We start from the raw sequence: 18,504 nt of genomic DNA on the forward strand, positions 1-18,504 counted from the left end.
AGTTCCCCTTAGAGGGAGACTGAAAAATCATCATTTATAACTCAAGGTAATTTTAAAGATAAAAGCCCCTCCTTTTGTCTTTCTTTTTTAAAAGACCAAGTTTTGTAATGTAGCCTAGGTTGGCCTTCAGCTCTTGGCAGTCCTCCTGCTTCAGCTTCCCAGATGTTAGCTTCCACACCTAGTCAAAGCTCCTATTCGACAAGTGAAGGTTGGGGCTGGAGAGATGGCTCATTGATAAGAGTGCACACTGCTCTTTGAAAGAACCCAAGTTCAGGTCCCAGGTGCCTTAGCTCCCACTCAGAGGGATGCAATACCTCTGGCCTCATTGGGCACCCGAACTACTTGCACATACCCCTACACAGATACACATATCTGTAATCAAAAATATAAAATTAAATCACTTTCTCCCAAGAATGAATAATGCTGAAAATAGTGGCCACTGTCTGAAAGGTTATACTCAAACCAACCATTGATAAAGGTAATGCTTTTAAGAATGAAGTCCTGAGGCTGGGCCGTGGCTCAGTTGGTAGAGTGCTCACCTAGCATACAGAAAGTCCCGAGTTCCATCCCTTTATCTAGGCAGAGGCAGATAGATCTCTGAGTTTGAGGTCAGCCTGGTCTACATAGAGAGTTCCAGGACAGTCAGGGCTACATGCTGAGATCCTTAAAAAGAAGGAGAAGGAGAAGGAGAAGGAAGGAAATAATAATTTTATCCTTCCAGAACATTCTTAGTCAACAACCCTAATATATTACAATGTAGCAAAATGCCCCCAACCAGTTGCCTAAAACAATCAGAGTCTCTTTTTGGCACAGAATGTAGGATAACTAGGCTTTGCAAAGTAGTTCTGTTTAGGGTCTCAGGCAGCTGTGCTCAGACAGCAGCTGGGGCTGGGGCCACATACCCAAAGAAGAGCTCACACGTGTCAGGGCTTGAAAAAGCCAAGCAGCAGGTGTCTAAAGCAAGAAGGCCTCTCAGACAAGCCTGTGTGTCCGCTCTGTATGGCCCTCAGACTCTGGGGCGAGCTGGACTCACCTGGCAGCTGCAGTTCTCACGGCCAGTGTCCAACAAGAAGCTGGCAGAAGTCCCACTGTACGCTGCCTTCACCGCATTATTGGTGGTGATTTGTGAAGGCTGCTACAAAAGCCTGGGAAGCCGAGGGGAGGAAGGGAGTCATGGACCAGCCCCTGGGGCTTTGTATGAGTTGAAAATGAACTAGCCATTTCGGATGACAGTCTGCCAGACAAGCGTTCAGAGCTGTATATAACAGGACTGTTTCTCTCGTTCGTAATAACAACAGCCAAGTGCCTACAAGAATTAGTAAACAAAATGGCAATTTATTAGCCAAGAAAACTAATAATGTTAGATTCTGGGGGGAAAAATCAGATACTATAAATCAGTGCCTTTTTTGAGCTTGTGTTATAGAGGCACAGTAGACAGTGGTAAGGATTAAGATGTTTTGTTTTGTGTGCATGTGCGTGTGTTCTGTTGTTTGATTGGGGTGGAATTATTGTTTGTTTAGTTTTAATTTATTACTCAACCGGAAATAACACAATATCCTTGTTTTGAAAAATTAAATAATACAATGGAAAACTGTCTAGAAATGGCAACCTCTAGGTTTTTTTTCTGATTTGTTTTCATTATACAAGAATACTTTTTTAAATAAATTTTTGACAGTTAAAAAAAAAATAAAATCACGTAAAAACCTGCTTTCCGTGACATATAGTTGTCTGGGGACTGTCAACAAGGAGCAGAGGAACTTGGCACCAAGCATGATGAGTTACACGGTGGGAAGGGAGAACCACGCCTTGCAGTATATGTCCTTGAACATCACAAGTGGCCAGAATGACCATGCAAATCCTTAAAGAAACGTAACGTTTTTAAAGAGGGTAAAGATAACACTGGAAGGATGAGTTCATGATTAAGAACAAATACACTCTCCCCAAGGACCCCAGTTTATTTCCCATCACCCACTTTGCTCAGTTTATGACTTCCTGTAACTGCTGCTCCAAGGGATCTGGCGCCCTCTTCTGGCTTCTGCAGGCACCTGCACTTACATGCACATGCCCACACAGAGACACACATAATGTAAACTTAGAATAATCTTTTAGAGCCTGGTGGTGATGACAGCTGAGGCAGTGCACGCCTTTAGTCACAGTGCTTGGGAGGCAGGGGCAGGCAGGTGTCTGCAGATCAAGTTCTAGGACAGCCAGGGCTACACAGAGAAACCCTGTCTTGAAAAACCAATAATAATAGTAATCTTTTAAAAATAAAATAAACCCATTCACACACATTCTGACACTTCTTATAGAGAATATGGCTTCATCTTACCACAGACAGGGACCATCTCCCTGACTTCCTTGAACTTCCTCCCATCAGCCTCTGTGGCCCTCCACATCCAGGCTTGCTTCTCCCTGGGATGTACTGTTCTGACTGCCGGAGGAAATGGATGCCAGCCAAAATAATGCCTGGTCCTGCTTCCAAATCCTTCCTGACTTCTAGCCTAGATGCTTGGCAGGCCTAAAATTGTACTTGCCTGATGTATAATTAAAGTCATTTATGTCGTTATGAGAGTAAAAAGTGTATTAGCAACTGTTCACAGTTTGGATTGTAAGTCCCAGATTATTTGTGTCCCTGGAGAGCTGACGAGTGACATTTACCCCATGTTTTTTTCTTTTTTCTTTTTCTTTTTTTCTTTTTTTTTCTTTTTTTGGTTTTTCAAGACAGGGTTTCTCTGTGTAGCGCTGGCTGTCCTGGAACTCACTCTGTAGATCAGGCTGGCCTCGAACTCAGAAATCCGCCTGCCTCTGCCTCCCAAGTTATTTTCTTGACAGAAAAATCCATCTCTGCTTCCTCCTGGGCTCTTATCTTCTCTTCCTTATCTTTATTAGAAAGAGATTTAAAAGCCGGGCGGTGGTGGCACTCGCCTTTAATCCTAGCACTTGGGAGGCAGAGGCAGGCGCATTTCTGAGTTCGAGGCTAGCCTGGTCTACAGAGTGAGTTCCAGGACAGCCAGGGCTACACAGAGAAACCCTGTCTTGAAAAACAAAAACAAACAAACAAAAAAAAACAACAAAAAAAAAGGGATTTAAAACCTCTGAGGCCGTGTAACTGCTAGGTCTTCACAGCCTCAGACTGGCCCTTGTCTGGTGTCCTCCTCCCCCTCAGCCTCAGGCTTTGGTTCTCTGCACTAATCATCCCCCAGGGCTTGTTAGAGGTTCTCTTCTAGGCCCCACCCCAGGGCCGGGGAATCACAAACTCCAGGGTGGAACCCAGCTAATGTACTGACTAGTTATCTGGACAAGACAAGCTAGTATCTGAGGCCCTCACCTTCAGCAGTGGGGTGCTCTTGCTCCTGACTCTAAGCCTGGAATGCTTCTAGACCTCTGACAGTGGCCGGCCTTCCTGGATGTGTGCGTAGCAGTCAGACATAAGTAATTAAAGGTCTACATAACAGCCGGTCAGCTGGCCCTGTGGTCCCTGGCTGACCTTGGTGCTGGGTGTCTCCTCTGTAAGATCTGTCTTATGGCTTGTGGTTTCTTCCAACTGAAACCTCCCAGGCCCCATCAGCACTGTAAGTGTCCCAGTGAACTCACTCTCCCAACTTTAGCCCCTTTGAGTCTTTCTTAGGTTCCCCTGTCATTCCAAGTTGATTAACAATGTGAGTGGGGGAGGGGCTTTGGTCTTAATTTAAAAAGTCTTAATTAGGCACAAATGACAGCCTAAACCACATCGTGGGGGTTGCTTACAATGAGAAACTTCACAACATATCTAATTCTTTTCTCTGGGTTTTTGTTGTTTTCTTGTTTTTGTTTTCTTTTTAACAAAGTGTAGGTATTAACCACATTGTTTGGGAATTTTTAGGAGATTCAATGGTTTTGTTGTTTGGCTTAGTTTTCAGGGTATGTGTGTGTGTGTCTATGTGCGTGTATCTGTGTCTGTCTCTGTGTGTCTATCTGTGTGTCTGTGTGTCTCTGTGTGTGTATGTGTCTGTCTGTCTGTCTCTGTGTGTTGTTTGACTTTGTTCTTGATTGTTGTTGTTTCAGTTTGGCATTTTGTTTTGCTTTTGTTTTTCCAAGATAGGGCTTTACTCTGTAGCCTGGCTGTCCTGGAACTTACTATGTAGACCAGGCTAGCCTTGAACTCAGAGATCCCCTCCCTCTGCCTCCCCAGGCTGAGACCGAATGAGTACACCACCACCACACCTGGCTGAGTTTAGCTTTTTAAATCTTATATATTTTTATTTTAAGTGTTTGTGCACTTAGAGGTCAAAGGACAACTCTGGAGTCATCCTCTCCTACCTTTACCCATGACATCTCAAACTCAGGTTGAGTCATCTTGGCAGGCCTGGCTTGGTTGTTTTGACACAGGATCTGACCTTGTAGCTCATGCTGACCTTCAACACACATCAGTCATCCTCTTTTTCCTGAGTCCTTAATGCTATGCCTGACTCTGAGGTGTGTGTTCCTCCATGGCTCTCTACTGTTTTCCTTTGAGGCAGGGTCTCTCCCTCAACCTGGGACTCATGTATTTCTGCTAGGCTGACAACCTGGAAGTCCCCAGACATCCTTTTGTCTCTCGTGTCTATCTGAGCATACCTCCCACACATACACACACAGCAGTGAAGTTGTGGGAATCCAGTGGACCATGCCCAGACTTTTATATGAATGCTAGGATCTGAAACCAGCTCCTTTTGCTTGTCCCAGAGCTCTTACCCACTCTTATCCTCAGCCCTCTGTGGCTTATTTTTTAAATAAATTATATATATATTGTTTTTCATAGTGAAATGAGAATGGGCTGCTGGCCATAGTACCATTGCTGTGAATTCCAGCCCAGCCTGGGCTACAGAACAAGCCCCAGCTCCTAACTGTATTAAGCAATGAGGAAAACCAATCAGGGAGAAGTTCACGGAGGAAATGAGTCTTTCGATCTTTATCTAGAACAGTGCACAAAGCAAAAGTTCACTGGGAAGGGCCAGGAACTCTTTCCAGATGAGAGGGAGGGGAGACCCCAGACAGACCCACAGTGCCCAGCAGAGGAAGAAGCAGGCTCACTGGTGCCCTCTGACTAAAACACTGGTCCTGTCCATTTGTTTAGCCTATGGGATTCCACGGAAAGATGGAAGTGAGCAAACGGACGAAGAAGCAGAGGGGCCGTTCTCAGATGACGAGATGGTGACTCACAAGGGGCTGAGGCGATCCCAGAGCATGAAGTCTGTCAAGACCATCAAAGGTCGCAAAGAGGTCAGTGTGCACTGGCTAACGCTTTTCCTAATGATGTGTGCGAGGGCTTGCCTCCTGCTTTGTTATCACAGCTCTGAGATGATCAGCGGATGACAGGTTCAAATGAGAGTGTAGCATTCTAGTTAAAATTCTTTATTAAAAGCAGGTGTGTTAGGGACCGCTAGGGACATTTTTTTTTTTCCTGGAAATTTTGAAATAGGAAACTTTTGTATCTTGTGCTCTACATAGAAAGTGGCATTCCCACCTAGCAAACCCCCCCCCCCCCCCAGTTATTGTGAATCTCTGCTGCTGCCCTGTACCTAAACAAGGAAAGCTGCCGACAGAGTTTACAGCATAGTTTTTTGCTTTCAAGAAGCCCTAGGTGATGATTAAATAGTAGCCACTTACAGTAATCACATGATGTCATTGGGCAAAGAAAATGAAGGTTCATTGACTGACTTTGTACTCAGCAAAACATAAGTATTAAGTCGGTGTCTTTGTCAGATAATGTCATCTGCTACATCACACCACACCATATGACATCACGAGCTACAGGTCTATGGGTGTTCTTAGTAAGGAGGTTGCTTGCCAGGGCGTTGCTTTGATGACTGGCTGACTGGTTGGTTGGTTGGTTGGTTGGTTGGTTGGTTGGTTGGTTGGTTGGTTCGTTGATTTTTGATTGATTAATTGGTTAATTGGGTAATTGATTTGGGTGCTGTATTAGCAATTGAACCAAGGACCCCATGCAGGCTATGCAAGAACTATATACTTCCAAGCTACATTAGCAGGACATTTTATTTTGAGGTAAGAACGTAATAAGTTGTCCATCCTGGCCCTGAGCACATTCTGTGACCCAGGTAGATCCTGTCTACAGTCCTCCTGCCTGGGCCTCCCAAGCAGCTAACAAGGAAGCTGATTCTTTATGTCGGATGAGTAAAACTCTTTAATATTTTGACGGACTAGTCTTTAAAATTAGCCTGCCTAATTTTAAAAGGTCATCAGTCCGTTTGGTTTCATTTGTTTTAGTTTAGTTAGTTTTACAGAGTAAGGTATCTTTATGGCATTTCCTGTTGGGTTACCTATTGTTAACACTAACGCTTTTCTTTCTTCAGGTACGATACGGGTCGCTGAAATATAGAGTCAAGAAGAGACCTCAGGTGTATTTTTAGTGTCTACACCTCGCCCATCCCAAGACAAATGAACGTTAAGAAATCAATTTCATTTCCTAACACGATGCATTCAGGACTTACACTTTAAATCTTCAGATTGTGGCAATGTTGGGATTTACATAATGACTTTAAATGCTTTGTGTTCCTTTAACAATTACTTTTAGATGTTTAACTGCTAAATGTAGTTATATAAGGTTTGTTAATGTACGCGTAGATAACAAAAGTGACAGAGAATCATGATCCTGATGTCAACAGCAACACTGAGTGCCTAGGATCGAAGTATAAGCATGGACACCCAGGGTATACTTAAAACATCTCTGCTGCAGGATACACGTGCCGATCTGGTGGTGTTGCGTTCTGTTTACGTCCATCTGTGCCACATCTATCACAGGAGAGTGGTGACAGCCACTGAGGAGCCAGCGTCCTTACCTTAGGATGGTGCTGTGTCCTTTCCTTAAGTCCTAGAAGCAGTCACCATGAGCTGACAGTTTTTCAAACAGATTATTTGAAAACCCAGGTGTCCACGTAGCACTTTTCCTGGCTAGTTTTGCACACTTGAAAATTGTTTACTTATTTTAAGGCTGTACATTTACTTTACATTGTACCGATGCTGTCTATCTTGTGGTCTGTCATATTCTGACATGTCAAAATTATGCCTTGGAACCGCGTCATCTCCTTTTCCTATGGGTCTGTTTCATTTGTTAAATTCATTCAGCCTATGTGGAAACATGTAACTGTTAAATTTTTACTCCTTTTTGTTTGTTTGTTTTGTTTTTTGAGACAGGGTGTCTTATAGCCCAAGAGTGGCCTTGAACTCCCGATCCTCTGCCTGCTTCTGCCTCGAAATTGCTGGGATAACAGGTGTTATCACACCTGGCTAATTTTAACTGGCTTTCAATTATATCTTTGACATCTGAGAAGTTATCTTAAACATTAACCAGTTTCCATAGTTGAATTCGATGTGATTTTTTTTTTTAATCAACAGCAAATTACATTATTCTAGGGTTCAAAAAAATAGCTTTTGGGGACTGGAGAGGTGGTTCAGAGGTTTAGAACACTGGCTGCTCTTCCAGAGGACCATGGTTCAATTCCCAGCATCCACATGGCAGCTCACAACTGATTTGACACCGTCACACAGATAATGCATACAGGGCAAAACACCAATGCATATTAGATGGATGGATAGGAGATAGATAGACAGACAGACAGACAGATAGATAGATAGCTTTTGTGGAAGAGTCACAGACCAATGTAGCACTTAGTATTTTTTAACTCATGGCACTCCCAGTGCCCCATCCCATTCCTAGGCTCGGCAGAGGTTCGTCCTGCCTTACAGACCCAACAGTGACTAGCATCTTTTAGGTCTTTTTCTGCCTGAGATTATTCTCTGAAGATGAGTGTCAGGGTGAAACACAAACATCATTGATGCTTCGTAACACAGTCTTCCAGAGAAAGGCCATCTTTTTGATGTAGAGGGATTGAGCTCGGCTCTTTTAAAGTTGCCCTACAACTGGGCATTGTGGACACTAAATCATATTAGGGGTGATAAGTTACCAAAATTTCAGTATCAAACAATATTTACGTGGGGGTGCCTGAGTGGCATCCACACACAGCCTCCTCTTGATGCTACGAATATTTTCTAAACTGAATCACATTGTTAATATTTTTAACACCCACCGGACGATGGTGGCGCACGCCTTTAATCCCAGCACTTGGGAGGCAGAAGAAGGTGAATTTCTGAGTTCGAGGCCAGCCTGGTCTACAGAGCGAGTTCCAGGACAGCCAGAGCTACACAGAGAAACCCTGTCTCGAAAAACCAATATGTGTATATATTTTAACACCCAATAAAAATTCAATCTTTACCCTGTCTCGAAAAACCAGAAAAAAAAAATTCAATTTTTTTCCTCCCAAATTTAATCTTGTATCTCCACCTACTTTGCTCTGATTAATAGCCTCTTTAGAGGATTTCTAGAAGGATTCTTTTAATTTCTATTCCAACATCTATAAAGTCCCATAATAAATTATTGGACAGAGTGTTATTCATTTCGCCTGGACCAGACATGCTCTGAACCAGTGCTGTGTGGGCATGGGTGGTTTTCCCTGGAGAGGCTATGTTACCTGATAAGGCAATTTGATAAGTAGAGTAAGTTACTTTGTCTCCATGGGGACAGATTGGCAAGACTGTATCTTTTTCAAGTCCAGTCTCTGTATTAAACTTAGCCTTTGGAGCTATGGATAGATACCATACATGGGGTACACAAGGCCTTTGAGTTCAATCCCAGAACCAAAAAAAAAAAAAAAAAAGCTAGTTAAAACAAACTTACCTATTATTAAAAAAATTTGTGTACTATTATTTTGTTTTTTATTTTGATTTTTTTGGGGGGCGAGGGATGTTTTATTTTGTGAGACAGAGTCTCACTGTGTAGCTCTGGCTGTCCTGAAATTCACTCTGTAAACCAGGCTGGCCTCGAACTCACAAAGCTTCACCTGCCGCTGCCTCCCAGACGCTGGCATTAAAGATGTGCACCACCATAGCCAAGTTCTTTTGAGACAATGTCTTACTCTAGCCAGCCTGAAATGCACTGTGTAGCCCAGGCTTGCCTCCAGTATATGGACACTCTGGATGCTTCAGCCTTCTAAGTGCTGAGATTATGGGTGTGTGGCTCCATCCCCTACTTCACAGGCTTTCACATTGTGAGAATTATCACATTCTAGAATCAAAATGCTCAAGCAAAGATACCTCCTTGCTGATCTCTCACTACTATTCTCCCTCCCAGTCCCTGCTCAGGCTTGTCCCTGCTGTAGACATGCTCATAGGCACTTGATGACTGTCCTACCCGGCTTTGTTTCTGTCCCCATGGTCTCATGTCATAGCATGCCCTTGTCTTTGAACTTTGTATACTGAGCTAAAGTGCTTTTTGGTTCTGTTTCTCTTAAAGTGTATCGGGTCACACTGTTTCTGCTTTTGAGCATGCTGATTTTTTTTTAAGAGATGTAAATTTATTCAGACCACAGTGCCTTGACATACCCACACTGCCAATGGGAGCACAGCATGTGATGCACGCACCTGTTTAAGGTCCTGTTTCTCTGCCTTTTGACATTTATCCAAAAATTATAGCCTACTAGTATTTCATCTTCGTATCCAGTCACTCAGTGTGATCACTAATAATTAACATTCCCTGTACTTAACTGTTATTTAAATATAAAAATTGATGTAAGTCTATACTGTATCTCTCCTTTTCTCCTTTCTGGTACTAAAAGGAGCCATAAGTATAGCTGGAGAGATGTCTAATGTTTTAAGAACACCATACTGCTCTTGCAGAGGACCTGGGTTCAGTTCTTAGTCCCTAGGCTAGACATTTAGTTCACAACTGCCTGGAGTGCAAACTCCAAAGGATGCGACACCTTCCTCTGATTTCCAAGGGCACCTGCAGGCATGTGAACATAGCTTCTCACAGATACACATATACACATCATTTGAAATTAAAAAAAAAAAATTCTGTGAAAAACAAAAAAGAACCGGAAATAAGCTGATTACTAAATAAACAATTACCTAAGCCACCTGAGTCCCCCAATAGGTCCCCTCCACACACACTGTATGTGTTTTAAAGGGCTAAAACAAAAATGAGATCTTGCTATTGTTGCTAGCAATAAACACTTGCACACGGAGGGAGGGAGCAGAACTAACTCCTCGTGTGTTTTCAGGGATCTTATTCCATGTGTCACCACCAAAGACTTCCACAGTGTTATAAAGCATGTAAATACTCTAAAATCATGTCAAACCTTGGCTACATGTACCTTCTTCCTTTTTTTGTACTTTTGGAGATAATGCCTGAACCTTTGTGGTATTATTGTAATGCTGTCTTATATTAACTATAAGTCTTTTATTGTAATATTGTCTGCCATTTGGAAAAACGAAGATGATCTCAATAGATCTAAATATAGAAATCTGAATGCAGATTCCAAAGCCATTTCCTCTGACCTCTCCCTTTTAGATTGATTTATTTGTGAAACAGGTAAATTTTTGAGAGGGTCATTGCTTTGTGATTGGTAGTATTTCTTAAGAAACATACCCTAAGATTAAAGTTTTCTGAAAAGGAAGTACTTCTAAGTCTTTTAGGGACAATTCTGCAGATTAACCTTGACTTAACATTTTTTTCTCCTAATATTTTTTTAACTCTGTGTACTTTAATACTTTAAGGGGAAATAATTTTATAAAATCTCTGTTAAAGCTGTCCTCGAGTCCCACATGTGGGTGGCTCTGCATGTGTGTTTTGGGAAACTTTTACAATAAAGTAAACTCATTTTATTAGTGGCAGTTGAGTATTTTTTTTTCTTTATGTGTCTGAATATGTATGTTGAACTCCGTGAATTTATATTCTGTATTGTTACTTTCTGTAAAGCTTGGTGTGGGCTGAGGCAGGAGTCCTGGGTTGTGAAGTCTGGATGCTAGACAGAGAGGCAGTCAAACATCGCAGGAACTCCAGCACATTGATTGACAAGATTGTCTTCAGCATCAAGTGTAACAGAAAATTCAGGCTTATAGATGTTGTTTAAGTGTCTGGAGTTCTGTCTGTCTGAGAGTCAGAGGTCTGTCTGCATCGGGTTTTAACTTTGAAGATATATCCTGTTCTAAAAGCTCCCTTGTGCTGGGTGGTGGTGATGCACTTGGAAGGCAGAAGCAGACAGATCTCTGAGTTTGAGGCCAGCCTGGTCTACAGAGTGAGTTCCAGGACAGTCAGGGCTACACAGAGAAACTCTGTCTCAGGGGAAAAGAAAAAAACAATCCTTTCTTATATTGTTTTATTATGCTATGCAGTGTATGTTAGTTTTCAGATAGCATTGAAAATGGAGTTGTAAGTTACAGTTCTTAGCCTTTTTATGAGGTTTATCCTTGCCATGACCCGTCAGGGCTATAAATTTAAATAGAAATTCAAAAGAACACAGTGAACTTGTGAGGTACTTCAATGATGGTTGTTTCTTCCTTGGGGTTTTAATTTCCCTTGACGTAGTTAACTGTCCTTACAGAGATGTGTGGGAAAACCATATTAGAGACACGTTGTTCCCAGAAAATACTGCTCATTTACCTGCCCATCAGTATAACTTTGTCTTGAAGCCTCCTCTGAATGGCCTAGAACAGGTCATGTTTTTAAATTCCTTTTTTAAAGTGGCATGGGCCTTTTTTTTTTTTTTTTTTTTGGTTTGGTTTGGTTTTTCGAGACAGAGTTTCTCTGTGTAGTCCTGGCTGTCCTGGAACTCACTCTGTAGACCAGGCTGGCCTCGAACTCAGAAATCCGCCTGCCTCTGCCTCCCAAGTGCTGGGATTAAAGGCGTGCGCCACCACCGCCCGGCGGCATGGGCCTTTAATCCCATCACTGGAGACAGAAACAGGGGGATCTTTGTGTTCGAGGCCAGCCTGGTCTACAGAGTGAGTTTCAGGACAGCCAGGACTACACAGAGAAACCCTGTCTAAAGAAATAAATTGCTTTGAATTGGAATTTGAATTACCTTCTCTGTAGGTTACTAAAGAACTGTTCTCAGCAACAGGAATTTCAGGCTCCAGGTATATATGTGGTATGTGTATGTAAATGCAGGCAAGACACTCATATACTTTTGGGGGGAGGAGGGTGGCTTTTGGAGAAAGAAGACTAAGAAAATATATTTACCCAAGGGTGCCATATTAAAAAGGGGAGGAAGGCCAAACATGGTTGTGAGCATCTTTAATCCTAGCACTGGAGAAACAAAACCAAACTCATCTCTGAACTCAAGGCCAGCCAGGTCTCCATATAACGGACGGTGTTTTGTCCTTGTATGCTAGACAAGTTATCGGCACTTTTCATATATCCAGTAACACGCATGCTTCCGTTGCCCAGTTTGTATAATAGTATAGTTATGTCTCAGCACAGAGCCTGCATCCACGAAGGCAGAATAACAGTTTAAAGGAATTAATTCTTGCTTTGAAAGAATGAATTCACTGTTATCAAATCAATGTCTATTATTCTAGGATTTCTTGTAGGTCCTTGAATAATTCATTTGATTCTCTTGGAACAGATTTTTTTTTTTTTTTAAGCAATACTTAGGTCCCATCTTGCCTGTACCTTTGGAGGGGCAGGGGTGGAGTTCAAGACAAGTTTTCTCTGGTATTTTTGCCTGTCCTAGAACTCTCTCTGTAGACCTGGCTTGCCTTGAACTCCCTGGGATAGATCTGTCTGCCTCTGCCATCTGAGTGTTGGGATGAAAGGCATGTGTCACCAACGTCTGGCTTTCCCTTTACCTTTTAACTTCCAGCACTGCGGTGAGTCCTTTGGCTCCAAAGCATATTCTGAATCTGAGCAGCTCACTCAGGTCTCCGTAACTTCCTAAGTTCAGGCCAGCCTCACCTCTCACCAAGAATCTGTGTGTGTGTATGTGTGTGTGCGTGCGTGCGTGCGAGTCTGTCCATCCATCTGTCTATTTCTGTTTGTGTATATGTATCTGTGTGTGTGTCTGTGTCTGTAGCTTATGAGAACCTGTCCTCTCTACCACATGGGTGCTGACCATAGAACTCTGGTCCTTAGGCTCAGAGACAACCACCTTTACTCACTGAGCCATCTCTGGTCCAGGATCAGAGGAAACATCACTACCTTTTTAGTAACTTTGCATATTTTCATCATGACATTCAACAGCCAAGACCTCTGGTGCTGTGAGTTTTATGCTTTCCCTGACTCCTTTGGAGAATGCCAACAGAGAAGGCTGGGGTGTAAGGAAGTGAAGATCAGGGATAGGTTTGGGGTGCCATGGTGGAGAAAGAGTTTATTTCCCCCCCAACTGCCAAGGTCTAGAGAAGATGAGTTAAGAGGATAAATGGATTATTTTCTACTGTGATGCGCCATCTCCAACGACTTGAGGCAGGTTGGGGTCATCATCAGTGCCAGGGCCAGTTTACATTGCGTCAAATCTGAGAGATGCCGAAGCTCAGGGTTCTACCGGGAATCACTAGTGAGTACCTTGGATTAATTAGAGTTCACCAGAAAAACACTAGCATTAGAGAAAAACAAAGGAAGGAAGGAATAGATGATAGATAAGATAGATAGATAGATAGATAGATAGATAGATAGATACATACATACATACATACATACATACATACATACATCATACATACATACATTATAAGTAATTGGCTAACATGATTCTTGAGGCTGACAAGGTCAAACTTCACAAAGGCAGCCTAGTGTGCTGGAGGGCAATGGAAGAGTTAACTTTTGGAGTGCAGGTACACGGTGCTGATTCATTCCCTTTTCTTAGGACTTGGATGAGGTCCACCCACAATATGGAGTAGAATCTGAGAGTCTACTGATTCATGACTTCATCTTGAAAATGAGGATGAAGCCGGGCAGTGGTGGTGCATGCCTTTAATCCCAGCACTTGGGAGGCAGAGGCAGGTGGATTTCTGAGTTCGAGGCCAGCCGGGTCTACAGAGTGAGTTCCAGGACAGCCTAAGCTATACAGAGAAACCCTGTCTCAAAAAAAAAAGAAAGAAAGAAAGAAAGAAAGAAAGCCCGAGTAGTGGTGCATGCTTTTAATCCCAGCACTCAAGATGCACAAACAGGTGGACCTTTCTGAGTTCCAGGCAAACTGATCTATATTGTGAGTCCAAGGCCAGCTAGGGATACATACTGAGATCCTGCCTCTTAAAAACAGAAATGAAAGAAAGAAACAAGGGGGAGGAGGGAAGGAAGAGGAAGAGATGGACAGAAGGAGAAAGGAAACTTTATTAATCTTAATTAAATCAGTAGAATGGCCTAGCCAAGTTGACATATGTACGTAGCCATCACAATATATATATAGTTTTTTTCGAGTCAGGGTTTCTCTGTGTAGCCCTGGCTATCCTGGGACTCACTCTGTAGACCAGGCTGACCTCAAACTCAGAAATGCGCCTGCCTCTGCCTCCCAAGTGCTGGGATTAAAGGCGTGCGCCACCACTACCAGGCCACAATATTCTTAAAAATTAAATTTTCAAAAGAACTCCACCTCAAAATAAAGCTGTTTCACTGTCTCTGGATATAGAAACTGCAAGTTTTAGCTTTTGTTATCTAACAAAGAAGAGGATGCTGGAGGTCATGTGAGAAAAGAACAAGTACACTCGGGCCTCCGATGAACCTTCGTGGCTCTTGCTGACAGTGTACCATCCCTGCTTTGCAAACCAACCAGCCAGCCAACTCAGAGAATAATCCCCAGGTCCTATTGTTGGGAACTTTGGACTTTGGTTCATTTCATTATACTTCAGGGAATCGCAATACTGGGAGGGGAGGGCAGGGAAGGCTAACCTAGAAATGATTTTACAAATATGACAGAACTTTCAGACGTTTATTGGGAGATTAAGTGGAATCAACTGTTGCGTACAATCATTGATCTGGCTTTTTAGCTTCAGAGAAGAGAGAGAAGATGCTTTTAAACTGAATAGAAAAACTAATTTGCCCATCCATTATTGGCTGAGACCAAACAGGAAGCGTTTGAAGAGAGGATGTGGCTACTGAGAGAAGCATCCCCCTCAGGAAGGGCTTCCCTTCCTCCAAGCCCTCCCACCAGCATTAGTTCCTGACCTCGCCCTCCCCACCCCCAACCCCCGCCCCGCCCCTTCAAACTACACCTTGTAAACCCCTTTTATGTGCTCTGTTCCCAACACCAAAAATTCCTGGTGTTCCTCCATACCCGGTTTCAACTAATAAAATACACACGCAAACGGCCCGACACCGTTTCACACAGGGGATTAACTTTATTCAGGCTTTAAATTGAAACTACAGTTGGGACGTACCGCAGACGACAGTTTCCATATGCTATGTTCTAGGAAAGTAGAGCTGTATTATTTATAGTTTACAACATGCTGTATAAAATTAAAGCTAGCAGAGGAGCTCCCAGGCAGAGAAATTAGACAAAGACAGGAAGACAAAGAGCCCCATTTTTGCAATATTCTGAGAAGAAGCCTGTGAACCCGCACAAAAAGTTTAATATTTACCATTAAGCAACGTGCAGAGGTATTGTGTTTACTTTAGAAAAACGTATAAGGATGTTAAAGAATAAGAAGAGGGAAATGTAACAGGGGGAGAAAAAAAGAAAAACGTTTCAGAAAAGCAGAGCGGAGTAATTGTCCGGGTAAGAGTTGATCTTTCACAAGTGCGGGGTATAAGGTCACGTGACAGCAGGTTGATCTTTGACCCAACTGTCTCCAAGCTCGTCTGACAGCAGGGAGGAATAATTGCTTCCTCATTTAGATTAGACAATGTGCTCTCTGCGAGCCGCACTCCTCTAAATAGATTGGAGGGAGTAATGGAAGCAAGTTACACTGGGAAGCCGGGTGACTGAGTCCTCCTGGTGTGAGCCTCTGGTAACCCCTTCAGCCCGGCCTTCATCCTGTTCCTATTTAGGGAACCCCCAGGGCAGCGGTGCTGGGTGCCTGCAGGCTAGCCTGCCTTTATTGTTTAGACTTGGGGGAGAAGGTCACATGCCCTCTTTGACAGAGAGGTTTATAGACTCTCTCTAATTAGCTGCGCCCTCCATCCGACAGACAGTTGGCCACCTTCCAAGAACGGGGATTTGGTAGCGGCCACTGCTGAAGGAGAAAACAAGGTTATTTACCCCTCTGACTGGAGTTCTTGGCACAAGCTCACCCTTTACACTCAGACACGTTTGCCTTTGTTCCAACTTGCGTTTGGAATTCTGAGTTAGGGCGTGGAGCCACACATCACGTATGTTGGCCTTAGACCTCCTCTCACTATTCCAAGGCCTCATACAAAAAGAAGGGTGACAGAGCCGTGTTTGCACATGTCCACCCACCAGCTCTGAAAAGGAAGTTAAATTCGCAGTATCTATAAACTAACGACAGTTGTACGTTGGGGCAGTTGGAAGTCCCAACAGTAAAACGTGATTGGGTTTAGCTATTGCTGGAGTGCCCGGAATATATTTGGTTTGTCCTGTTCTGTCGAGTCTGCAGGATGGTGGATTAAGCCGATAGAAATGCTCTGGGGCTGATTCAAACCAGATGCTCCAGGGCGCAGCCCAGCGTTAGGCAAGGCTGCCCCCTCGGCCGTCTGCCAGCGCAACCGAACCCGCTTGGTCTCCACCAGATACCTCGGCCGTAAAAAGCTTTCAAGTTCCCATTGTTATTCCAGGCACATTCCAGGGGGATTGAGTCACAGCGCTCAACAGGACTCTCTCTCTCCCGGCTTGAACTGCCAGCTTAGGGTGGATCAGACCCCCAACTTCAAATGTGGAATCTACTTCGGGTCAAAGATGCTTTAGGGAAAACACCAGAGAAAAACCCTTCTCCTCTCCAGCCATCCATATGGGACTCTCTGGCGCCCAGCTGGAGTCCCAGTGCAAGCTCCAGGGGTCGCCAGATAAAAATATTGGATTTATCTTCAGAAATAAGTTTCCTGTGCTGGTTTGAGACGCTCCAAAGGAAGCCAGGGGGCTGGACTGGAAACTTCTACGTTAGACCGAGCGTGCGAGAGAGCCAGTAGGTCCATGCTGGGAGTTGGACTTGAGATTCCCCTGGTTTTAAAGTCAGCTCACAAGGAAAAGTCCCAGCTCCTCCCACGTGTCCACCCAGACTCGCGGGCCGCCAGCCCAGGCCCGGGAGCGCGCACAGCTGGCGGCCGGCGAGCCACATCTGGAGTGCTAACCTCCGCACCCAGATGTTCCAGGACGGGGGCGGGGCTCCCGCAGAGGCGGTCCCTCCCTTTCACAGCCCGGTTCCAGATGCCAGAGGCGCTGGGCATCCCACCTCAGGGAGCGAGCTGGATCTGTGGGGGCCCTGGGGAGGGAAGTAACTGGAGCTCCCCTGGGGAAGTTAGGGTGCTGGCGTCCTGCCAGTAGGCTGCCATCGTGATAAACCCACTGTGTGGGATTTAACAATCCTGGTTCCCCAGGAGGTAATGGCAGAAGGAGGACCCCCCCTAAGCCCCAGAGAAGAAAAGAGGGGGAAGGTATGCTGTTGGTGGGTTGAGACCAGAACGGAATCCCCCCTCCACCTCTGTTCCTGTTTCGAATGCAGACCTTTCTGGTCCCTGGTGTCCACTGGTCCTTCTGGCCCCTCTTCCATCACACAAAGTGGGAGGGGCTACAAGTACCCTCTCCGTTTTCTCCAAAACCTGAGCGTGTCTGGAGAAGTGTGCTCTGAGAGGGTGGCCTTTCCCCTATGACGTTTGTGAGCAGTTTTGGCGACCTGCTCAGCAAACTGTTATTGGCCAAGGATTCAAGGCTGTTCCGGAGAGCCTGCGTCTGTTGGATGCTCCGATAAGAACACGTCGTTTCCATTCGACTTGTTTAAGCTGCCCTTCATAAAGTTGTCCTCAGATTTTATTTAAGGGTGTCATAACACCCCTGGTTATTGTGCAAATGAGACAACCAGAAGATCAGAGGAGCCCCGAGGGGTAGGAGTGGATTTCTATCATAAAGGCAAAAAAACCCGAAATCACAACCATGATGATAAAGGGTGGTCCTTTTTAATTCAAATAGACGATGGCAGTCTTAAGGCCAGGCCTTTTCCTCAACCCCCACCCCTTCAGGGAAGCTCACATAAATAGGCCCTGTCACCTCATCTAGCTACTGATACTAAACAAACCTTACGGTGCCCTCTCCCAAGCTGCCCTGGTTTCTCTGAGACTAAGAAACCAGAATATTGAGTACTGGGGCTAAGCACTATAATGCTTGACTAACTCTTCCATTTGTAATACGGAATTGGTGAGAGGCTGGGGCAATGTGGCTCAGTTGGTAGAGTGTTAGTTAGCATCCATGAGGCCCTGAGTTCTGTACTATGAACTATATAATCCCGACTTGGCGGCACAGGCCTGTAATCTCAGCATATCCTAGTTAGAAGCAGAAGGATCAATTCAAATCATCCCTGGCTACATAGAGACTTCCTGGCCATTTTAGATTTACAGTGGGTGGAGGAAGGAGAGACAGAATCACATTTGACAGTATTTAAGTTTCATCCAAGAAATAATAATTTAGTATCTTGTGTATAGGGTGTGTGTGTAGTTAGGGCCCCAGCTGGACCTTGGGTTCCAGGAACTAGGTTATTGGGCTTTTGTTTAGCTAGCCGTAACTTTACCCTCTTGATGACTTTATAGCT

The 18,504-nt window shown here is 44.2% G+C and overlaps 1 protein-coding gene across 1 annotated transcript in view; it reads left to right on the forward strand.

Annotated features, from left to right (window-relative positions):
- Reep3 (receptor accessory protein 3) overlaps positions 1-8,694 on the forward strand; it is an 82,704-nt gene extending 74,010 nt beyond the window's left edge. The window contains exons 7-8 of the mRNA XM_028780295.1: positions 5,096-5,241; positions 6,333-8,694. Of these exons, the coding sequence (XP_028636128.1) occupies positions 5,096-5,241; positions 6,333-6,389 (203 nt within the window). The 3' untranslated portion in view covers positions 6,390-8,694. The remainder of the gene's footprint in view (positions 1-5,095; positions 5,242-6,332) is intronic.
- Positions 8,695-18,504: the final 9,810 nt, after the last annotated feature.

This window comes from Grammomys surdaster, unplaced genomic scaffold, assembly GCF_004785775.1.
Source record: "Grammomys surdaster isolate TR1022 unplaced genomic scaffold, NIH_TR_1.0 367, whole genome shotgun sequence".
NCBI lineage: Eukaryota > Metazoa > Chordata > Mammalia > Rodentia > Muridae > Grammomys > Grammomys surdaster.